The sequence below is a fragment of the Myotis yumanensis genome, unplaced genomic scaffold (assembly GCF_028538775.1).
Source record: "Myotis yumanensis isolate MYYU_CA2020_CCGP unplaced genomic scaffold, mMyoYum1.0.hap1 SCAF_10, whole genome shotgun sequence".
Lineage (NCBI taxonomy): Eukaryota > Metazoa > Chordata > Mammalia > Chiroptera > Vespertilionidae > Myotis > Myotis yumanensis.
Window position 1 is genome coordinate 14,954,578 of NW_027223761.1, and position 24,855 is coordinate 14,979,432.

A 24,855-nucleotide genomic window follows, 5' to 3' on the forward strand; every position below is an offset into this window, starting at 1 on the left:
GGTCCAGGTCTGGATTCTGCTTCCTGTACAGGGAATTGGGTTAACAAGATTAACTAGAATGGAAGGTGATTGCTGAGAGAGGCTACATGATTCACACGTAGCTCTGGGATAACAGTGGAAAGAACTGTTTGGGGCAGGGTTGGAGAGAAGCTGGGGCATATGCAGTGAGATGTGATGCTTTGCTGTCACCGCTGCTTTCGGTGCCATTGTCTCCTGAGATTCTGGTCAATGAGTAGGTAAGTGACTGTCCCAGCCAGTCTTCCTTTCAGAACTGTTGTTATTGTAAATATGTTTAACACCAGGATATGACTTTTGGGGGAGGTGAATGGGAGCTGAATAAGATAGCAGAGGGTGTCCTCTGGCCTGTCATCTATTTTTTAAAAATGGAAAGTAAGGAAAGACTACTAGGACCTTGCAGGAAAGCTGGTAACTCAGGGATGGAATGCAGCTGATGCCCAGGAGATGTGATGTAAAACACTTAGCACCATGTCTTTTTGGAAAAATGACTAAGTTAACATTAGGTGTTGTTGACTCAATTATAGCAGCTCCTTGAATAATGTCATTTCATTCAACTTCGTTTCCTTAAAGCATTCATGAGATGCAGTAGGAATTTAACTCTTGTCTATATCAATTAGCCTATGGTAAAATTGATTTCGTTATATGTTGTTTTGCTTAAGGGCGCAGAACCTATCCACCATGTTAAGTGAAGACTTACTGTACTTCTGTCCCTTTCTACGGAGCTTATTAGCATGAAGACCTTCTTATTGTTTGACAAAATTTTTTGCTTTCAGGGCTCTGTTGGCTGGTGGTGGCTTTTCTACATGGACTTACAGGCAAGGCTACGATGTCAGCATTCCTGTCTATAGTCCGCTGTCAGCTGAGGTGGACCTTCCAGAGAAAGGACCAGGGTAAGGTGCACTCAGCACAGCCAGCTGTGCATTCTCAGAGCTTCCCCTTAGAAGCCTTCCAAAGTGAAGACATTTCTCTCCTCAGTATGTGTGTTCTGCCATGTTGTCTGGGACCAAATTATGGAAGTTACTTCAAATTTTATTCTTTAGACAATGTATAAAAAAGCTCAGATGAGATCAAACCATCTTTTACTCTACCCTTAGGGAAGTGCAAAGAAAGACTGGATCTTTCATGAATGTGTTGCTTAGATAAACTTTTGAATATTTTTCTGTTCGTGGGTTCCCATAATTGACTTTTGTTTTTTTAATTGAGATATAATTTATATACCATAAAATTTTAACATGTACCATTCAGTGAGTTTTTAAAAATTGAGATATGATTGACATATAACACTGTAAGCATTAGGTGTATATTGTTTGGATTTGATACAATTCAGTGGTTTTTAGTATATTCACAACGTTTGTATAACTATCATCATCACTGCTATCTAATTCCAGAACATTTTCATCACCCCCAGAATAAACCTAATACCTACTAGCTGTCACTCTCTATCCCTGCCCCTAAACTTCACATCCTCTGCCCCCAGCAACAACCACTAATCTGCTTTCAGTCTCTATGGATTTGCCCATTCTGGACATTTCATTTAATGTCGTTATACAATATGTGACCTTTTGTGTCTTTTATCACTTAACATAATGTTTTCAAGGTTTAGTCATCTTGTAGCATGGAATCAATACTTCATTCCTTTCTTGGCTGAATAATATTTTATCATATCGATGGATATACCACATTTTGTTTATTCCTTTCTCAGTTGACAGACATTTCAGTTGTTTCCACTTTTAGCAGTTTTAAGTAATGCTGCTATCAACATCCATATCCAGGTTTTTGTGTAAACATATGTTTTTAATGCTCTTGGATGTATATCTTGGTGTGGAATTGCTGAGTCATGTGGTTACTCTATGTTTAACTTTTTGAGGATCTGCCAGATTGTATTCCAGAATGGCTGCACCAGCAATGTATGAGGGTTCCAGTTTCTCCATATCCCTGCCAATGCTTGTTATGTCTTTCTTTTTTATTCTGGCCATCAAAGTGGATGTGCAGTGGTATCTTATTGTGGTTTTGATTTGCATAGGTCTAATGATTAATAATGTTGAGTATCTTTTCATGTTCTTATTGATCATTTATTAACCTCTTTAGAGAAATATCTATTTAAATCATTTGCCATTTTTAAGTTGGATTTTGTTTTTATTGTTGCTATGAGAACTTTTTGTATAGTTTAGATCCTTATCAGATATGACTTGCAAATCTTTTCTCTCATTCTGTAGGTTGTCTTTTCACTTTCTTGATGGTGTCCTTTGACACACAAAAGTTTCTAATTTTAGTGAACTCCCAATTTATTTTTCCTTTGGTTACTTGTGCTTTTGGTGTCATAGCTAAAAAACCATTGCCTAATTCAAGGTCATAAAGATGTACACTTATGTTTTCTTCTAAGAATTTTGTAGTTTTATCTTTTACATTTTGGTTTTTGATCCATTTTGAGTTAATTTTTCATATAGTGTGAGGTAGGGGTCCAACTTCATTCTTTTACTTGTGGATATCCAGTTGTCTTAGCAACACTTGTTGAAAAGACTATTCTTTTCCCATTGAATGATCTTGGCACCATTGTTGAAAATTAGCCGGCGATAGATGTGTGGGTTTATTTCTGGACTCTCAGTTCTGTTCCATTGGTCTATGTCTTTCCTTATGGCACTACCCTACTCTCTTGATTACTGTAATTTTGTAGTAAGTTTTGAAATTGGTAAATGTGAGTCCTCTATTTTTGAGTTTGTTTTTCAAGATTTCTTTTTGGTAGCTATTCAAGGTTCCTTGATTTTTTTTTTTTTTTTTATCCTCACCTGAGGATATGTTTATTGATTTTAGAGAGAAAGGAAGGGAAAGAGAGAGAGAGAGAGAGACATCGATGTGAGAGAGAAACATCAATCGTTTGCCTCCTGTACATACCCCAACTAGGAATTGAACCTGCCACCTTTTGGTTTGTGGGATAATGCTCCAACCAACTGAGCCACCCAGCCAGGGCAAGGTTCCTTGACTTTAATTACTTTTAAAATAATGCAACTTGAATAAGTACAAATAAAAAACAACAATCTAAACTCTTTGTGCTTATACAACTACAAAATTAAAACAAATTTACAAATTAAATACAAACAAATCTATAAAACTATCATTAATATCATTCAGATTAACATAATGTGATGGCTGGGGCTTTTTCTTTGAGACTGAGTTGCATTTTACAAGGTGAACATGGAGTTAATAAGTTTTTTGGGTTTGACTTGCCTATACTGTTATATGCTGGGTGATGCTGTCCTTCTCCATACTGCTTTTTTAACAATAGGAAGCTTCCCTTTATATAGCATATTATATTATTACTGGAATCCCGGTGCCCGAATTTGTGCACGAGTGGGGTCCCTCGGCCTGGCCTGCGGGATCGGGCCTAAACTGGCTCTCTGACATCCCCCGAGGAGTCCCGGGTAGTGAGAGGGCGATTGGGGCACGATCGGGGCCAGGGAGGGACGCAGGAGGTTAGCCAGCTGGGGAGGGACCGTGGGAGGGCTCCCTCGATCCTGATCGGCTGGACTCCAGCAGCAAGCTCACCTACTGGTTGGAGCATCTGCTCCCTGGTGGTCAGTGCACATCATAGCAACTGGTTGACTGGTCAGTTGTCTGCCCCCTGGTGGTCAGTGCACGTCATAGCAAGCAGTTGAGAGGCATTAGCATATGATTAGCATATTACACTTTGATTGGTTGAAAGGCCAACTGGCCGACCAGACACTTAGCATATTAGGCGTTTATTATATAGGATCTTTATCTTGTAGAGATGCACAATTCATATTCCACCCCACATTTTATTATGAAAATCTTCACTCAGCAAAGTTTAGAAAAATTTTAGTCCACTGAATACAAACTTGAATATTGAAAAATACTTAGCGGTATTCATCATTAAATATGAGCAAAATATGCCTGTCCTAATTTTTTTGGATCATCATGAGGCGAAAATTAAAAAATAATTTTTACAGAGAATTTGTAGACTGGAAAAAATGATATAGTTCATGTTTTGTTTCAAGGCTGGATTTCCATAAAATGAAAAGGATATTCTGTGTTAGTACAGCTTGTACTCTTTGGGGTGGTACAGTTTCTGTCATCCACTGGTATCTTAATTTGGTATATTTATGTAGCACTAGACATGAATAACTATAATAGGTAGAGAAAAGTCAATTGAGTTTGAAACAAGTTCACTCCTCTGCTTGCAGCTTCTGTGAACATTTACTGAAATTTAAGTCAGTTGTGTGATTTCTGAAAATTTTTTTTAACCCTTTGCTTTATTTCTCCTGAAGTTCTGGAAATTGTTTTAGTCAGTTCAGTTCACTTCAGCTCAACTCAAACCTTTATTGGAGGCCATTTGGACCAAGTATGGTGAGGCTGCTGGTTCTCAACAGGAGAAGAGGGTTGATTTGTTCCCCTAGAACATTTTGTCCCCCTCCAATATATGGAGCCATGTTCCACTGTTATCACTGAGGGGTGTGTGTCGGGGTGCCCAATACCAGCTTGAATTTCAGTGATTTGCCAGAAGGATTCACAGGAGTCAGCATGTAGTTGTACTCTCGCTATGATTTATTGCAGAAGGATACAAAACATAGTCAGTAAAGGGAAAAGGCGCCTGCGGTGAAGTCCAGTGAAACCAAGTGCAGGCATGCCAGGGTCCCCTCCCAGTGATGCCACACGGGACTGCTTACTTCCCCAGCACAAGTTGTGACAACATGTGTGAAATATGGCCCACAGGGACACACCTTAGAAACTCAGTGCCCCGGCTTTTTATTGAGAGCTAATCTCACGGGCATTCACTGCCTGGCATGTGCCACACTTCCAGACTCCCAGAAGGAAAGCAGATGCTCAGTATAAGCCATATCGCTTGTACAAACAGTTTGGGCACAGTTCTTTTTTAAAAATGATTTTTTTAATCCTCACCTGAGGATATGTTTTTAGTTGATGTTAGAGAGAGAGGAAGGGAGAGAGGGGGTGAGAGAGAGAAACATTGATGTGAGAGAGAAACATTGATCCGTGACCTTCCTTATGTGCTCCAACTGGGGATTGAACCCACAACCTTTTTTTTTGGTATACGGGATGACACTAACCAACTGAGCCACCCTTCCGGGGGCTTAGCTCTTTTTTTTTTTTTTTAAATATATATTTTATTGATTTTTTTTTTACAGAGAGGAAGGGAGAGGGATAAGCCCCCTTTTTAAAAAAATATATATTTTATTGATTTTTTTACAGAGAGGAAGGGAGAGGGATAGAGAGTTAGAAACATTGATGAGAGAGAAACATCTATCAGCTGCCTCCTGCACACACCCTACTGGGGATGTGCCCGCAACCAAGGTACATGCCCTGAGTGGAATCGAACCTGGAACCCTTCAGTCCGCAGGCCGACGCTCTATTCACTGAGCCAAACCGGTTAGGGCCCGGGGGCTTAGCTCTTATCAGTTCTGGGGATGATGGGAAATCTCCCAAATGGAAGTTCCCACACACTAGCCAAGGGCAAACCTTTCAAAGGAAAACAGGCCTGCTGTGTTACCTGGCATCTGCTGGGTGGAGGCCAGGGATCTACAATGCTCAGACAGCTCCCCACAACAGAGAATCATTGGATCCAAACGTCAGCAGTGCCAGGAGCACCCTGAGAAGCCTGGCTGAGGCAGAGAGTGAGCTGTGAGGATCAGGTTTGTCAGGTTGGTTTGGTGGCCTCTGTGCCTCTGTCTTTCTTTTTTAAAAAAAATATATTTTGTTGATTTTAGAGAGAAGGGAGAGGGAGAGAGAGAGAAACATCAATGATGAGAGAGAATCATTGATTGGCTGCCTCCCGCACACCCCTCATTGGGGATCGAGCCCTCAGGCATGTGCCCTTGGCCGGAATTGAACCTGGGACCCTTCAGTCCGCAGGCGGATGCTTATCCATTGAGCCAAACCAGCTAGGGCTCTGTCTTAAGACTGCTTGAGCTAAGCTCTCTTTACTATCTGATCTCTCCAGTATAATATCACTCTCTTATGTTGGTTTATGACTCTTAATTCCCTTTAGATTTAATCCAGGATAGAAAACAGAGCAAAAAGAGAGGATGTAAAAACAGAGAACAAATCATGCTGAACAGTAAAATTATTTTTAAATAGCCCTAACCAGTTTGGCTCAGTGGATAGAGCGTTGGCCTGCGGACTGAAGGGTCCCAGGTTCGATTCCGGTCAAGGGCATGTACCTTGGTTGCGGGCATATCTCCAGTGGGAGGTGTGCAAGAGGCAGCTGATCGATGTTTCTCATCGATGTTTCTAACTCTCTATTCCTCTCCCTTCCTCTCTGTAAAAAAAATCAATAAAATATTTTAAAAAAATTATTTTTAAATAGTTTCAAAGACTTAAACTTCTATATTGGTATTATTTTCTTAGTGAATATCTCTAATTATTGTATATAATTAGACTCAAATTTAAATCTTTAGATCATTTAGGTTCTCTGAGTTTCTGAAATTCTTTGCTTCAATAACTGGATACTGACACGATATATCCTCAAGGGCAGCAGCAGATGTTAAAGGCTGCACTGGGCATGATCCTCCCTCTGCTGGCCAGTTGGTGCATTTCACATCTGAATGTGGACCCACATTTCCCCTCTAGCTCACAGTTTGGCTCTGCAACTGTGGTGTTTCTTTTATAAACACCTCCCCCCCCACCCCCCCAAAGTAAAAATATAAGGCAAAGACAGGCTCCAGACTCATCCTTTCCAGGGACTTGGGAGGAGGCAGGGTGGGGGACCTCTTGGCTGCGTTTGGTATTTGTTGCTCTTTGTGAGAGTTGCTTTTTAGGGGAATTCCCACATCTCTTGAGGGCTATATAGAGTAGCAAGAACTTTGTTTTTATTTTTATATTAAACCCCTCTCTGTTTTTTCAATGGGAAGCTGAGGGTTGTTGCTATTGATAGTTCCTTCTCACAGCTGTGCTGGCCTCAGCTGGAATTCTTGTCATTTTCTCTCTAAAAGGAACTAAATTGGGAGTTTACAACTGTTACTGTTGAGGGAGACTTCAAATTCTCAGCATGATTTTACTTAAACTTAGATATCAGCACTGCTGAGAGGAACCGTGAAAGTCATAGCCAGTAATTTTAGTCCTTAAAAGAAAAACAAATCCACCTGAACATTTTGTTTGCTTAAAACTAAAATGGGTATGCTCCATCAACCATTTGTCAGGTCAGGGAGAGCCAGCATGACGCAGGGGAACATTTCAGACTCTTGTTCACATCTGCACATTTATGTTGAAAATGGAGCAGTAACAGCAGGGATCCAGTGGTCCTGTGACTGACTGTTCTGGGATTCCCAGCTGCCCCCTCACCTCACTTGGTCTCCAGCATCCCATGGGTTGTCATAACTACCTCTACCCCTGTCCATAGTGCAGAAACCCTAGCCAGTCACCCTTTTAGGGCTCTGACACCTGAGCTGGGCCACCTCCCTGCTATTTCCCAAGTAGAAAGTCTTACTCCACAAGGCCTTCAACTCTCCATGTGGGCCACCCTCATACAGAAACACCCTCTTCCTGCTAGGACTCCAACACTACATCGTCCTGCATGGACACCCTCTTGGATGCCAACATGCCTATTCTTGCAGCTGGAGCACCCGTTTTTGTTAGCAGCTCTACTGAAATAGAAAATCTCCAGAAACACCCAGCAAGTACCATGTTCCAGTGTCTTAGGGATTGGGAAGACCCTTAGGGGCCATTTAGCCTTAACTTGATGCATGACTTTTCACTATAATTTTGAAACAAAAAGTTTTCTGATTTGTAATAAGAAAAACTCTTGCAGTCCACATCATTTTCAGATAGCTTTAATTGTTGAGGCAGTTTCCCTGCTTATCTTGTGAATTGGGCTATAGCGCTTTCTCCTGTTTAAACAGACAAGATTGATTATGGAAATACTTTGAGGTGATCTGAGAGTGCTCCCTGTATCTGGTCTTTCCACCACTAAGTCATTCCTCCAAAATGAATGCTTTCACAAAAGAAAAATTGTTGGGGCTCAGAGCTGGGAATAGAAACCAAGAGTCTGTTTCAGTGTCCAGAAGAAACACATTAGATGTAAATATTCAGCTTATTGTTCAGTAAATTACAGTTTAGGGGGACATTGCCCAGGATGAGAGGAACCAGGCTGTGCAGTTGATCCAAATGGTCTCCCTGATGGGATGCTATTCCATGTGGCTCTTACTCCCACTTACCTTTCCCCGGGCCTCTGGGTCTAAGCTACCTCCTGGGGCAGCTCTAGCAAACAGAATCTCCCGTGTTGAGGTGGTGGCCTGCATCTGTGCTGTCAGGCACCCACTAGCCACATAGTGCCCACACTTGAAATGAGGGTGATGTGGCTGAGGAACTGAATTTGAAATTTTAATTTAATGTAAATGGCCCGAGGTGGCTAATTGCTATTGGACAGTGAGGGTCTAGGGAATCGGCTTATTCTTTTCTTTCCTCACTGTGGTGTGGGCAATGCCTTTTGCTTTTAGTTCAGTTGTACAAAGAAATTACAAAAAAAGTGGTTCTGAAGATTTATAAGTAACCCGGGGCTGTGGTACCTGTTGCTCTGTTTTCTGGAGTCTGTGAGCTGATCTGGCTGGCCAGGCCAGTTCACCTTCTCCATCAGCGCTCTGTGTGGTCTGGACCTGAAGCTTAGTGCTCAGTAAAAGATGGGCCCTCAGAGAATGATTGATTAGTCTTTGGCAATGGATATATGAACCTTTAAATAAGAAACTAAAGAAAAGTGAAACGATTACCCCCCCCCCCCCCCCCCTTTCTTCCCAAAGCAAGGAAAAAAGAGAGCGAGATGGTTCACAGAGCATAGGTTTTTGGTCCTTTCTTATGAACAGACTCATGTTATCATCCAGCCTATGAGATGCACAGCCCTCGTATTTCCTGTGCTCTATACCAGTTAGAGGTAGATTTAAGTGAGCATTCAATCTCACTAGGTGTGATGGGCATTTCATTTCCTCCTGGAACCTGCTTTGTATTACTCTTTTCTAGTGGTCTTTCAACCCATATAGGGTTTATGCTCTGTAACCTTTCTGTTTTCTGGGAATCTTGCCTTCCAGGAGGGAATTATGTACCATATGGTCTCCCCAAAATTTCCCCCTTGACTCTGGCTTACTAGTTTTGTGTCCTCATTTTTTATCTCTGATGGAGTTCTAAATGGTACTAGGCCCTTGGGAATCCTTTCTTCACTCCATTTTCTTTTAAGCATCCTTGTTGTCCAGATGTTAAGACTGAGTCCACCTGTAAAGACTTTTTTCCACCTGTTCTCAATGACCAATTCAGTCTTCCTGATGGCGGCTGACCGCCATGGAGCTGTCTTTCCCTGGAGCTTCTTCATAGCACTAGGTGCCATTCAACAGCCAGAACAGTCCTCCTCTCTCCTGGTCTTACAGCCAGTGCTGCCCATCAAGTTTCCCTCTTCTCCCATTTGAAGGATGCTGCCAACTCTCAGTTCCTTTTCATATCAGAGAATCAGCTACAGATAATGATAACATGTTGATGTTTCTTTTCCAATCAACCAGTCGGTCGGTTTCTCTCTTTTTACACACACACACACACACACACACACACACACGTATTTTAGCATGCTAAGCTTGGCTTGGCATATTGTAAGCAGTTTCTCAAAACATTAAGAATTTTTTCCAAATAAAATTTTTACCTATTGCATAATATTTCAGCATGTGAATGAGTCACACCTTACTCTCGTATGGCATATAATATTTTAAACAATCAGCCATGCTAGAGTATTATTTCCCAAAAAGTCAAAAGATGTAGAAACTGATGAGAAAACACTACTGGCATACGTTTAATGTCAGTTTGTCTTACCTTGACTGCCACAGCAGCTGCAGCTTCCCAGTCACCTTTTCCCTCCTTTCTAGTCCCCGGCGATACTTCCTCCTGTCGTCTCAGATGGCTCTGCATCCCGAGTACCGAGAGGAACTGGGAGCCCTCCAGGCCAAACACGGAGAGTCAGTGTTAGTCCTAGATAAATGCACCAATCTCTCCGAGGACGTCCTTTCCGTCCGCAAGCGCTGCCACGAGCATCAGGTCTTCGATTACCCACAGGTGCTGCAGGTGAGTGTCATTCATTACCTCTCTCGAGCCTCGGTAGAGATCACTTCCACAAGGTGAAATTAGCCCCAACAAACAGGAGCTCTCTCCACTGGCAGCCAGGAGAACTCCCCCAGGGGAGGAGGAAGCGTAGTATTGCTCTTTACTGGGTGCGTAGACCTAAAGGTGCTTCGATGTCTGGCATAGTGTTTGTGCAAAGCTGCTTGGCCTGTGAGTGTTCATAGGCCTTTCAAATATTCATTATACTTCAAAAATGCAAATGTGAGAGGTCTACCAAGAAGCCACATAGACAAAGCAGGCAGATGTAGTTTGCTTTTACACCTGTATTCATAAGCCAGTCAGAGAAATGGTCTTCTTTAAGCGGCAGCTTGAACCCTCTGACTGCTAGCCCACAGGCTACAGTCAGCTTTTCCTGGGTGTGGAAGGTCTTTATTTTTAGTCATTGTTTCGTTTTTTGGTGTTTAGCCACCCTTTGCATGTCCTACTGGTGGCATGTCCTGTACTTAAATATACATAACCATGGGCAAAGCAGTCCTTTTGGGGGTGTTTTATAAGCAGGGTATTTGACATTCAAAGGGCATGGGGGCTAAGAAAGGAGACGTTGAGTTTTGTTCACTTAAATATTTAAGATGCAGACAGGTTAGTTCAAGGGGAATATCAAGGTGCTGGTATGATTTTTTTTTTTTAAATCTCCAAAGAGAACCAGCCCATGCTGAGATTGTTAAAATACTTTCTCTCAAAAAGTGCTGCATCTTCTCTGGAATGTCTGACTGATAACAGTGGTGATGTGAACAGGAGTATTTATAGTAACCTTTGTCTAGACAGGAAAAATGGTTATCAGCACGTGTGTCCACATCTGGATGCCGACTCCTCAGGGCGGCGGAGCTGTCCACCTGCGCCTCTGGGCGCCATGACTGATTCTCTTCTCTGACTCTTGCTGCTTCTCTTATTTATCCCCAGAGGAGTTTGGCATATTGAGTTTCTTCACATTTTTTTCTAAATGTTCCTTTTCTCTAGCTTTAAAGTTTAATAGTCTGTCTTTTTAAAAATCTTTTTTCTCCTGACGAGGCAAAAACTGAGAGAAACTGAGTGTTAGGTCTTTTCTTATTTTGGTTTACCAAATGCAACTATTTTTCTTCCTGTGCATCTCTTATTTTCCCAGATGTTCCCATGCTGAGGGAGTGAATGAGGAACATCTTTTGAGATTTTTCATTTTGTCCAATTTATTTTTTCTAAATAGAACATTTCTGTCTTAATGTGTTTTCAAAGGTATTGCATTCATGAAATGACTATCTTCTATATGCAGAGCACACTGCTAGATGCCATGGGGAGTGGAAAGATGAAATGAGATTTGATACCTTTGCCTTAGGGGGTCCTCTAGAGAACCCGATATGCCCAGACAAAATAATTCTATTACACGGTAGGCTGCGGTACGTACACTGTGCCACATGTATTTTCATGGTACCATAGGGCTGAAAGAGACAGTCTGTGCGAAGTCATATTGTTGAGTGTCCAGAGAAGACTTGGGCGTGGGTTTTAAACATTTTCAGGATGCCAACAGAGGAGGCATCGAAGTAACACTGAAGAGCAGAAGGGTGAATTAACCATTGCACTTCTGAGTCAGGACGCCTCAGTGTTGCTTGGCTTCAGCCTTTGGGAGAACTTCATGCTCTGCAGGGATCACAAGTGGATCAGTGAAACTGGTTTGTAAATTTCTCCTTCTGCTTCTGTTCCTGCAGGAGGCTACTTTCTGTGTGGTTCTTCGTGGGGCTCGGCTGGGCCAGGCGGTATTGAGTGACGTTCTACGGGCTGGCTGTGTCCCAGTTGTCATCGCAGACTCCTATATTTTGCCTTTCTCCGAAGTGCTTGATTGGAAAAGGTGGGTGTTACTTCTAATAAAGTTTACACTAGTGGTTCTGTGTGTATTAGATTTCAGAAGCCTTCGAGTAATTGTGATGCCTTCCTAAGTGTAAGAACTACTTCTGTAGATTGTTTGGCTATGTTTTCCTTCAGGAGAGTTGGTTCATTGGCCTGGAGCAGAGATTGTGAGCCAAATATGGCAGATTGCCAGTTTTATAAATAAAGTTTTATCGAAACTCAGCCACATCCTTTCACTTATATATTGTCTTGTGCTACAGTGGCAGAGTTGAGTCATTATGGCAGAGATTGTATGGCTCACAAAACCTAAAATATTTGCTCTCTGGCCCTTTACAAAAAGCATTTACCAATTCTCGGCCAAAAAGCAGCGGTTTATAGAGACTGCAGGGTATACTTACCTGGAGAACTTTTCAAAATGCCTGAGCTTAGCCTTATGAATGCTGAATTTTAAAGCTCCCAGGTATAATTTATAAGCCCAGTTGAGAACCATTGCTCTGGAGTCTTTATTGAGTTTGCATAATGCGACTAGCTGGAGGTGGAGTGCCTCCCCATGGATGAAAGCTTAGAAACATTGACAGATGGACAGACGGAGGCTCTGCTTGGTTATGGCTGTTAATGCTATAAAAACAGACTAGCTCAAGTGGCTCATGCTATTTTATTTCCCTAGGACTTTGGAGGTTAAAGTTTATTGGAATTAGTTTCTTTTATATATGCTTCTCAGGCTTGACTTGGTCTTAAATGCTTAATTGCTTTCTCCTTGCCCAGTTTTTTTTTGATACTTCTATCCAACTATGATCACTACAGATATTTGAATAATTTAAGTAGCATTCATTCATATGTGTATTCACTCATTCATCTCACATTTATTGGGAAGCCTACTGTGAATAATACAGTCTCTGCTATTAAGGAGGTTAGAATCTAGTGAGGAAGACAAACCAATTATAATAATGAGTGTTAAGGGCTATAACAGATGCATGCACAGGGGGGCGATGAAAGCCCAGAACGTAGGAGGAAGCCTAAATCAGCCTGGAAGAGGAGGGTATGCAATTCTTGGTTCCGAAGAGAAGTGATGAGCCACTTGCGGTCATTTATACATCCATGAAAACATGATTGAGTGTCTTCTATTTGCCAGATACTGTGTTAGGAATGGGGATACAAAGATGATCAAGGTCAAATCTTACCTCCAAGAAGCGCATAGTTTGGTGGTGGCAGATAGACAAGTAAACCAGTAATTACCAAATACTGTGATGAGACTCAGCTCTGGGTGGGGTGCTTGGAGAAGAGTGAGAAGGAGACACATACCATTGCTGGGGTGGAGATGTGAGGGCTTTGCAGAGGCAGTGACCCTGAGCCAAGTCTGAAAAGATATTCCTATGGAAGCCAGATCTGCTTGGGTAGTTGAATAATGGATAAGTGGTGTAAGGGCTCTGGATTTGGAGTCAGGGAGCCTGGCTTCAGATAACCAGCTAGCTTGGTGATCTTGGCAAATCATTTAACCTTTTCTGAGCTCCGGTTTTCCCATCTGTGTAGTTGAAATCGTGTATTTATTTAGCAAATATTTATTAAGTGCTAACTGTATGTGCTAAACAATGTACCAGATGTTCAGGATATGCTGGTGAGTGGAACTAGGTGTGGTTTCCATCCCAATGGACTAGTCTACTAGTAATGTGGGGAGGGCTTCAGATTTTAATAAATTAATTTATGCAGATGTAATTGCAGTCTCTGCTCAATGCCACGAAGGGTAAGTCACTGTGGAGTCCTCCCTTTCCCTTACCTACCATATCCAATCTGTTAGCAGATCCCGCCGGCTCTCCTCTTTCATCACTCTCATCAGTTCCTCCCTCCTCAGCAGGTCTTGCCTAGATTTGGCCGTGGCCTCTAGCTGTTCTCCCTGCTTCTGGTCTTGGTGTTGGTGGAGAGTGATCCTGTGGAACATAGTCAGATCATGCCATGCTTGCCTAAAATCTCCCAGTGACTTTCTACCTCAGTAAAAGCCCACGTCCTTACAGTGGCCCATATGCTTTGCTGTAAACCTCCCTCCCCGGTTTCTGTTCATCTCCATCTTCGTTACTGTTCTCCAGCCACACGGGCCTCATTGCTGTTGCCGGAACATTCCTGACACGCTGTTTTCCCAGAGCCTCTCACTTTGTTAGTCCTTCTGCCTGGAGTGCTCTTCCCTCAGGTATTCTCATGGCTCTCTCACTCCCATGCCTTCCTTGTCTGCTTTGTTCACTGTCCCATTACCAGCACCTGGTTCCTAACAGGGTCTCCATAAATACGTGCTGAGTAAATGAATGGATTGGGTGTGCAGTCCAGCTGAAGTAGAAAAGTCCTTGTGAGTTCAGAGTGGGCACTGGAGAGTGAGGAAGAGTGTGCCACTCTCCAGAAGGAATGCAGGGGAGGGGGGCTGAAGGAGGTTTGTCATTTCTGCTTGTGAGAATTAAACAGGCAGTGTATGTAGAAGTGCTCCGTGAAAGGGCTGTACGTATGTAAATTGTTCTGCTGTTGTTTCCAGAGCCTCTGTGGTTGTGCCAGAAGAAAAGATGGCAGACGTATACAGCATTTTGCAGAGCATCCCCCAAAGACAGATTGAAGAAATGCAGAGGCAGGTAAGAGGCCAAGCAGTAATTAAGGTATCTCTTTTCCTGAACCCTCTAGTCACGAGGGCCAGTTACCTCCTCTGGTGGTGAATGCCCTACATTATGTCAACCTGCAGAAGAAAGCGGCACTTTCCTGCCTCCCTTTCTACGTCTCTCTCCTGCTTTCTGACGCCCCTTTCTTTGTGCTACTTTGAGACCTTCTAAAGCACTCCGCTGCAGTGCCCTTTCTCTGAGTATCCTATGTTCCAAAAGTGATCTCTTCCCAACCCCATATTTCTAGACTGGACTGACCTGAACTAGAGGTGAGATGATCAGGTTGAAGTAACTCCCAGATAGGTATAAAGGTTTAGCCACTAGATGCCAATAGCACACCCTCATCCCAAGTGGTGACAATCAAAACCATCTAGACATTGCCCAATGTCCCCTGCGGGACAAATTGCTTCGATTGAGAGCCACTGTTCCATTGATAGTTAAGGTCTCAGCTCTAGGGTTAGAGAGAGTTCTTTTGTTCTGTAGGACCCTTTCCAGAGTATGCTGGACACTTTGCCCTCTTTTTACTGTCCATCAGTTTAAAACTGACCTTGGCAGGAGTAGCTGAAAAAAATAGCATGCAACTGATTCTGGGAAGTTTTACACCTCAGTGAATTCTCTTTGAGGAGGTCTCATTTGGATCCTTTTGTAAGACAGGCATAAACCTCTTGCCTCGGTGGTTGATCCATAGAGTCCCTGGTTGGTATGCCAGAGTGACCTGAGGCTGAGGAGCCCAGTGATTTATTTGCTGAGCAACTCAGAACTAGTTGAAGGAGCTGCAAGGACAGTTGTAGCCAGCAGAGGTCTCCATCCACTTTTAAGTGATCATTTTCCTTCTGTGTCAATGTTTCTAAGAAATCCTAAATCCTGAATGCCATGAGCTGCTCTGGTGTTTCACTCTGACATCGTCCTCGAAGCCCCTCTCCAGAAACTATTCTTTCATTGAGGAAGAAAGAGTGCTCAGCACAGGATTTTGCTCTCCCTAGATGGGATAGAGCTACCGTTTCTGAGTTGACCCCAAGAATGTGGTGTGGGATCTTGGTGATGAAGGGATTGCAGTAACATTTTGCAACTTAGAGTTCAGTATCAAAAAGGCTATGCTCTGATCAGTGTAGACAATGGCTAAAATCCTTATTGTGCCTTGGGAATTAGCATGTACCGAGACAGAAACATATTTAGCCTCACAAGAAGAAATTACATGTTCCCCATGACCTTAGATGTGATAGTGAAGCAGCCATAATGTGAAATACAGGGCTAGAGCTGTCGTTAAGGTGAGGCTTTTGAAGAAAAGTACAACTGATGGCTCTGTTATCTACCCCTGAAGGGCAACAAGAGTGCTGGCATACAAGGCATGGACAAGCTAAGGGTGGCTTATTATTTGTTGTTGTAGTTTTGTGGGTAGGTTAAAAGCCAGTCCCTTCAATTAGTAGAGGATAATAGTTAAAACAGTATCAATCAGCCTTTTATTGTCCTATGAGCTAAATTAACTAGTTGATTAATTTAGTGAAACCCTAATTAAGTGTGGGGTTTTTTTCAAGGGGAGATGATAGGAGATGAAAAAAAAATCTGTGATCCTCACTCTAAAAGGCCTAACAGTCATCTTGTGGACATATGGGTATGAGCACAAAGAACGTTGAGGAGATGGTGCAGATTTTCTAAAGTACATTAGGGGTCTGAAATGGAAGGAAGAAGATACGGAGTAGGGATCGATTTATTGGAGAGGTGGCATTTGTGGAAGGCTTTAAAGATGGAGTGTCCCATCAACCATCTTTCTCATAATGGAAAGCAGGAAGAAGTGTGCAACTAAATACTTTTCTATAGTCAAATGGAACATTCATATCCCCAGTCTCCCTTGAATCACAATGAAAAAGAAAGCAATCGAGGATCTTGGAAGGCTGGATAGACACTAGACTGGATAGTTAGAAATGTTTGTGTAGATAGGGAGGAAGGTGTAAATGGATCCCTAGTTTTATCTATTGAGTGGAGTTTCCAAACATTGTTTTATTGGTCAGTGGCTCCACCAGTAGTGACCTCTAACCTCAGCCACACTAGGAGGTGGAAGTCAGAAGCCTGCCTTGCCTTTGAACTCTTCTTTGTACTCAGTTGACTCGGAGCCTTTGAGGTGGCAGAAACATTCAGCATCTTCTTTTCTCTCTCACCTTTAATGCTTGGGTGCGTTAAAATATTAGTTTTTCCTCAGTCTATTGCACTGACTCACTCAGTTTACCTTCATATTTCCCTACCAGGCATACCAACTATTTGGGCTGCAGAGGCATTCTTGATCATATAATGGGCTGATTAGGAACAAGAAAAAATGCTTCTATTTAAGAGAATAAAACCCCAGGCATGTGGTACCATCACCTACCAGGGCAGAGTTAGGCCTGGTGGTGGTAAAGGAGAGAGCAGAACAGACCTCAGAACAGCAAGAGTGTGTGCACTTATTCCCAGGAGCATCCCTAAAACTAGGCTCTCATTTTATCTTATTTACACATAATTTCAACACATTGAATTATCTGATTTCCATAGCCATAGTATAAAAATCACAAATTTGAAGGGGTGAGAGACTAAAAGTGAGGGTCTCTGAGATGGCTCACCTGTCAGTTTAGCATAAACTGAGAAAGTGGAAAACCTATTTTAAAAATATATCTCTTGCCTGCCTGGGGTGGCTCAGCAGTTGAGCATCGACCCAGGAACCAAGAAGTTGTTGGTTTGATTCCCAGTCAGGGCACATACTGGGGTTTCAGGCTCAATCCCCAGTGGGGGCGCATGCAGGAGGCAACTGATTGATAATGTTCCTATCTCATCATTGTTTCTCTCTCTCTATCCCTCTCCCTTCCCCTCTCTCTAAAACACAACAGCACAAGTCAATAAAAACATTTAAAAAAATGGATCTCTTTGCAACATGGATATACTGCAGGCAGCTTTGCAGGCTTCACTCCATCACTATGCTCGGGGTGTATCATTGTAAGATGGCAGAATCCTTCAATTCAAAGAAGTACATATTTGTTTGTGTTACATATTTTAGATTTCTGACATCCAAATGATTTTCACCCCGAAAACATTGAACATAGGTCTTTTCCTTCCCCCTGAAGCTGTTATTGAGGCAGTATCTTAAAGTGTAGGAAATACAGAAATTGATATTCCTTGTGATGCCCTTGAATCTTTAAGCAGAGGTTTAAATTGTTTAGTATCCTATATAATAAAAGGCTAATATGCAAATAGACCGAATGGCGGAACAACTGAACAACCGGTCGCTATGACATTCACTGACCACCAGGGGGCGTGTGTGGAACATGGCAGACAGCGGCCGTGGCGGGACGGTGGAGCAGGTGAACGGGGGCACCAAGGCTGGGTGCCAGTTACTGTCATCGGGGCGAGCCTCTGGTGGTTACTGAAAATTCTTTGCTCCTGCGAGCTACGGTCCTGTCCAGAGCTTGCACCTGCTGCCGGCACCTGGCGCCAGTCCTGATCGCTCAGTGCCATCAGTGGGTCTGAGCGGCGGCTGCTGGCCCTGATTGCCCCTGAGGGCTTCTCCATCTCCCCTTGCTCCTGAGGGGTGATTGGGGCAGAAGCTGCCTCTTGCACCTGCTGATGGCGCAGAGCAATTGGGACTGGTGCCAGGTGCTGCAGCGGGTGCGAGCGGTGGCTCCTGCACTGGCTGCAGGTGCGAGCAGAGCTGGCACCATAAGTGAATGGGAGCGGCGGCAGCCAGAGTGGGCCAGCCAGCAGGGAGGGGACTGGGGCCGCCGCAGGAGGGGCCAGGAGGTGGCACGGAGGATGGGTTGAGACCCATCCCGGTGCCCACCGCAGACTTGCGGCCCACAGTTCCTTTCAAGATGCACAAATTTGTGCACTGGGCCCCGTGTGTGTGTGTGTGTGTGTGTGTGTGTGTGTGTGTATTTATTTATTTAAAAATATTGGCTCATGTATTTTATAAAGTTTTCTATCTAATTTTTTTTATTTTTTAAAAGTGTTTTTGTGATTCATTTAAAGGTATCTCACTACGCTTTAAACAGAGTAGTGAGATAGCTAGTTGGAAGAGTAAGGTGAAGTTTTCAATGTGAAAAAACAGGATAAAGAGACGTTAAGTAATCCTCCCAAGACCACACAATATGTGAGGGACAGACAGGGAGTCCAACCTATTTTGCTGCCCACAAATTATTCAAATCACTGTGTGGCCAGGATTGAGACTGGAAATCAGGATGAACTTCCCAATGATTCAGACTAACTGCTTATTAGATAGTCTTTAAAAAGTTATTACTTGAGACATTTAGGTTGGACACATCCCTGGAAATATATTGTAAAGACTGTGGAAAAGATTTCACTTCTAATTTCCAGAATCAATATTGTAATGCCTGTCATTCTTATCCCCCCAACTGTGAAAGTGAAAAATTTTTAACTGAACTCTCAAGGCTTTTAAAAGATGCCTAATATCCGTGCCTCTCTTTCTCCCCCATACTCCAGTCCCAACCTGCCACTCCAAGCTGTTTCCCAATCTCTGCTTTCATACCTGCCCTGAAGAAAGGTATTGGATTGCTTACCCTTAAACAAAACACATTGACCTGATCCTGGAGTTCTTCCTGTGAAACAGACAACCATGGTTCAGATACAGAGTCTGCTTCTTGGCCAGTGGGAGAGCCATGGGGATGAGTGTAACCACTTCATGGGATATTTTGAATTTCGTAATACTTTTCCAGAGCGCTGTGTACTCTGTGTTTGAGTTTTTCTGAAGGCATAAATCCATACTGTGGAGGATGCTGGCCCACGTATGTTGTGGAAAGCAGGATAAAATAAGGACTCATTTAATTGGAACTCTTAAGGAAGAGCATTTTTGTGTGTTTTAACTTTTTCCCCCCAACTTTAGTATTAAGAACCTATTGGAAAAAGACTTTTGCCAAATATCTGATGGGAAGCCAAGAAAAGCATTTTAATAGAACTGTCTGAAATTTATAGTGCACTAGGGCCTGTAAATAAATTTTCTTGTCTTTAAGGTTTGGGCTGATTTGCAGTTATTTTGTATAGCTTCTGAGATTTAAATCCTCACAGGCCAGATGGAGGGACCATAAAGCTGCTTTCCTTGGCAACCTTGGCCTACCTTGTCCATGGCAAACATGAGTGAGTAGTCTATGGAACTTAGTCTGCAAATGCTCACTCACCTTATTGTGATACCAGCTTTAATTGTTTTTGTGACTTTTCCTAGAGCAGCCCACCTAAATAGTCTCTAAATTTAAGGTACAGTCCTTAATTTCATAATGCAAACAAATCGAATATGTATCAGCCACCTGCTTTGTTCCTAGTTGTACAGGCGTGTTGAGGGAGATTTTAAAAGGGGGATCCTGTCTTTAAGAAAGCCCTCAGTACTTTCAGCAAAATACATTAAAGGCCGGAAGTGCTGTGTAGTTAGTTGGGGGGGAAGGGGGAGAGGGGGTGTGTCAGGGAGGGTGATGCTCTGTTAGTGTACTCACCTTGGGGGGGGCGGGGGCAGTAGCTTCTGTGAGAGGCTTAGTAGGTAAAATGGAGCAGTTGGGGCTGGGGGGACTTTGAATTCCAGTAGGGAACTGAAGGAAATTCTCTGCAGAGAACTGAAGGCAAGGATAGTAATGACAAGTGAAGAGTAATGAAAAGATGTGTGATGAAAGGGGAAAACAGTTTCAATCAAGCAGATTGAAAAAAAAAATCAAAGAGCTGGAAGGGACCTTAGAAAAGATTCAGCCCTTTCCTCATATTTTACAATCACAAGTAAGCCCTGGAGTTTAAGTAAACTTGGGTTGTCAGGACCAGAGCTGAGCCCCGCTGGAACCCAGGTCTGACTCCCAGTCTGATGATTCTTTTTTTTTTTTTTCATTGTCACTGCAGTGTTTTCCAAACTGAGGACCATGATTCATTAGTTGCTCATGAAGTTAAATCATTGGTTCAAGACTGGCATTCTATTTTTAAATAATGAAATATGATAGAAAGGAAAATACCATCGTATTACCTAGTAAGGGTAAATATTTCCTGAAACCTTTCAGTTATGTATGTATATATGTAGGGAGTTGCAGAATAAAATGTGTTTATGTGTTTCTTAGTGTGGTTCCTAGTCCAAAAAAATTGAAAAATGCTGGTAGTGGAAAGCTTTTGAGTTGGAGAAACCTGAATTCATAGCCTCACCTGTGCTGTCTTACCAGCTTTGTGACTTCGGGCAAGTAACCTGACTTTTCCAAGCTTCAATTTTTCTTCACGCAGGCCTGGGACTAACAATACTGTAGAGCAGCTGAATGGTTCAGTGAGTAACTTGCTTGAAGCATGGAGATTCTGGTCTGTCTGCTCCATGCTGGCAGTGATTTGGGAGCGCTCCGCCTGGGTCTGGGTTTGAATATTGGAAGGAGCCTCCTGGTATGGAGTTTGGGCTTCAGGAACCACAGTGAATTACTAGCGCGGATGCATTATGCATTTGCTTCTGGGCTTGGAAACTGGAAAGATAATTTATTCCTGTGGGTTCTGATACACTCTCTACATCTTGACATTCACCTCTCTGTTTTTCTGTTAGAATCAGAATTGCTTATTAAAATAAGTGGTTTTCTAGTTGGCCTTTAAAAAAATTCATTGGCACATTTGGATAAAGTACTATTACTTTTTCCCCTTTTCAGTGAGAAAACAAATTTTAAGGCTTTTTTCCCCTCTTCTAAGTGTCTCTGCCAAATCATGATTTTTAAAAAAGTTTTTTAAAAAATGTACTTTTATTGATTTCAGAGAAGAGAGAGGGAGAGAGAGAGAGAGAAACATCAGTGATGAGAGAGAATCATTGATGGGCTGCCTCCTGCACGCCCTACACTGGGGGTCAAGCCCACAACCCGGGCATATTCCCTGACCTGGAATCGAACTGTGACCTTGTGGTTCATAGGTTGATGCTCAACCACTCCGCCATGCCAGCTGGTCCAAATCATAATTTTTATTTTATTTTATTTTTTTCAGTTGATCAGCACAGCGAGGTTCTCTTGCCAGGTTCTCCCAAATCATGATTTTTGAATTAAAAAATTAAGAAAGATAAACTTATGGAGAGAAGTTAAAACTAAAATTGACATTTGGAGTGGTGAGTAGTTGAATCAGAATTTACTGGGTCTGAACTAAAAATAAAGGATTTTCATGTGAATTTAAGTCAGGTATCCTTTAGACTTAGCTGGTCGTCGCCTTCTACTGAAAGGAGAACAGAGTTCTTCTATATGATCCTCCTGTACTCACTTCTTCCCTTCCTCTCCTCCTCCTACCTCTACCTCCCTGCCCCCGCTCCTTTCTGGCCAGCTCCATCCCATATTTGTAATCCCGCTGGAGAGCAGAGAAGAGAGCCTCATCCCAGATGAATTGGGCCAGGGGCTAAAACACTGCCATAAATCTGCAGCTCATTTTAATGCCACGTTAAAACAGTGTGAGCGGCTGGTTTCCGTGGCCCCTGCCCTCTTTCTTTATGGCCTTCTTTGGCTCTTCTTTTTAAAGAGGCCCTGTGGAGTAATTTTAAAGTTCTTATCAGTTTGCTGACAGCTATATGGGCCTCTCTGCCGAGTCCAGGAGCTCAGGCAGGCGTGTGAAACTTCTGATATTAAAATTGGAGGAAAATGCCAGGCAGAAGGGACTGGGTGGTGCAGCCGTGATTTGGAGGCAAAAGACTAGCAAGATCATTAACCTTTGCAGGTCCGGAACTTCGCCATTGCGGGATACATTTCTCTTGGTTGGTAGGGGCAGGGCAGTAAGGGTCAGGCAAGGGAGGATTTCCCAAGGTCTTTTATATTCATTCTGATTAGAAATGCCGTTCTGTTGACAGTTTGTGCTTTCAAGCTCCCGCAAGTGAGCTGGGCAGCCCTGAAGAGTTAGGGGAGCCAGGTTTACAATGTATTTTTTTCCCTAAAGGCCGTCTGGCTGGCTAGACCTTTGCATGCCTGTCTTCACCAGCTCCGGCTTGTTGTCTCTGTGTCCACAGCATCACTTATCAAATTTAAAGGGACTTTCATCAGTCTGCTTTGCTGCCCTTTTAGACCCGATTGCTAACCCCCAGTAATCCTCCCAGAGTGCTCCCTGGAAACGCCAGGCCCCCTATAAATGTCAGCCTGCCATGCGTGGCCCTTTTACTCTCCCTCACAGAGAAGCGACTGGAAGCTGCTCCTCCCTCTCCCCTACCACTCTTCCTTTCTTTCTTTGCTGGAAAGCTCCTGCAGCAGACAGCTGAGGGGAAGGAAAAACCATTACCTGGATCTAGGCCAGCAGCTTGATGGGAGCTTTAAACTCTCTGGCATCTCCTGACCAGAATGTTTTTCCAGAGAGTGCATCCTTACCCTCCTCCTTTCAGCTTTCCAGCCTCGCTTTCCAAAGGGGTGGGGTGGGCGGGATATGCCCTCACGATGGGCTTCATCTCTGCCTGTCCTTTTTCTCCTAACTAAAGCTTTTAGGAAGAGGTTAGTAGAGATAAGCAAAATCCAATGGATATATATTTTCAACTGCTCTGCCCCTTTTGGCACAAACCCATTACTTTTCTTTTTTTAAAAATAGTTTTGGACATGAGCAGTTTTGCAAGTGTGTTCAATTTAAAATAGCCATTTAGCTTGAGGTTGGGGCAAAAAGCAAGGAATTTTTGTAGTAAGTTAGTGAAATTATAGCACTGTTGATCTAGGATTGATGATTTTCATTGAGCAAACAATAAAAAAAATACTGATTTGTTTTATTACTTGTGTAGCTCCTGTGGGGAGGGTAATTAGGTATAAAAACCTAATACAAGCAATAAAACAAAACAAGGCCCCAGACTCCAAAGCAATAGAACTGCTTTTTTATACATTTCTGGGGACTGAATTGATACCCTGTAATTACTAAGAAGTTTAGTGAACTGGATGCTATTGCTTATGGTATAATTTTAACAAATTTATTAAAATAATAAATATCTTGGAGGTTCTCAATAAATATGATTATTATTATTCAATACACAGCCTTTTCAAGGGTCAGGGTAAATGCCTCATTGGGCATTGGTTAGGTTAGAGAGCTCTCTCTAAAGAAAACCATGGGTTAATCCCTCGTAGTGAGTTCCAAATATGGGGTGTTGCTCCTAATACTGGCCTCTGTAATAAAAGTATTAAGTATTAACTTGCAGCCTGTATAAGAATTGTCTAACTCTTTGGAGCTGATTTCCCACAGGGTAGGGCTATTTGTGAAGCATTTCTGAGAAATAATTACTCCTGCAGGAAAAGTAGTCCAGGCTTTGTGAATTCATTATATACCTACTCAGAAAATATCTAGGTTTGTTTATAAAACAATAACTTATAAATTACCAAGTGTTGATATGTTTGGTAAAGAATTCATTGTTTCAAATCTTCTGTAAGGGTTAAACTGATCTGTAGGATTTCTGCCTTCATTTATAAATATTAGTATGTATGACTAGAGGCCCGATGCCTGAAATTTGTGCAAGGGGCTCAGCCCTCGCAACCGTGGTGGCTTGCCTTGGCCCTCACAGCCCCAGCTTCATCTGGAAGGTCTGGTAGTCCAGAAGGATGTTTGGAAGGTCATTTGGCTGTCTGGTCTTATCAGCATATTATGCTTTTATTATTATAGATTATACATTTATGTATTCAGTCTCCCTCAGCATCACAGAGGTTGAGAGAATTTGGAGTTGCTTAATTATTTTTATCATGGCATAATTTTCAGTTTTATAATAACATTGTCTTATAATTCTGTGCTATTGTTCTTGAGAATGTATGACAGCAATCATGTATTCATTTATTTTCACTTTAAAGACCATTAAGCCCTGGCCACTGTGGGTCAGTTGGTTGGGCATAGTCCTGTGCACCAAAAGGTTGCCCGTTCAGTTCCCGGTCAGGGCACATGCCTGTATTGCAGGCTCAATCCCCGGTAGGGAGTGTGCAGGAGGCAGCCAATTAATGTTTCACTCTCACATCGATGTTTCTCTCTCTCCCTCTCTCTTCCTCTCTCTCTACAAACCAATAAAAAAATCTAAAAAAAAAGTTATTTAATACTGAATCAGATCAGGGTTGGTACGGAAGTAGCTTCACAGAAATCATTTCTGATATTACAGATACCTCTCTCCTTGTAACTTATAAGGGGAGAGGTAACTAAATATAACTTAATTTGTTATATTTAAATATGTACTTCCAATTTTATTAAGGAATTTAATGGTAGGGGAGCAGTTCACTTGTTATTTTTCAGATTCCAATACTGTTTACTAAAAGGAGCAAGTGTTTTCTTGTCAGGTATTTGAAGTCCATATATGTAGTGAAGTGTTTTTAACTTTAGC

The 24,855-nt window shown here is 42.5% G+C and overlaps 1 protein-coding gene across 1 annotated transcript in view; it reads left to right on the top strand.

Annotated features, from left to right (window-relative positions):
* The window catches only part of EXT2 (exostosin glycosyltransferase 2), a 122,788-nt gene that overhangs the window by 11,494 nt on the left and 86,439 nt on the right, over positions 1-24,855 (top strand). Inside the window, exons 4-7 of the mRNA XM_070427837.1 lie at positions 792-908; positions 9,885-10,080; positions 11,817-11,956; positions 14,471-14,564. Of these exons, the coding sequence (XP_070283938.1) occupies positions 792-908; positions 9,885-10,080; positions 11,817-11,956; positions 14,471-14,564 (547 nt within the window). The remainder of the gene's footprint in view (positions 1-791; positions 909-9,884; positions 10,081-11,816; positions 11,957-14,470; positions 14,565-24,855) is intronic.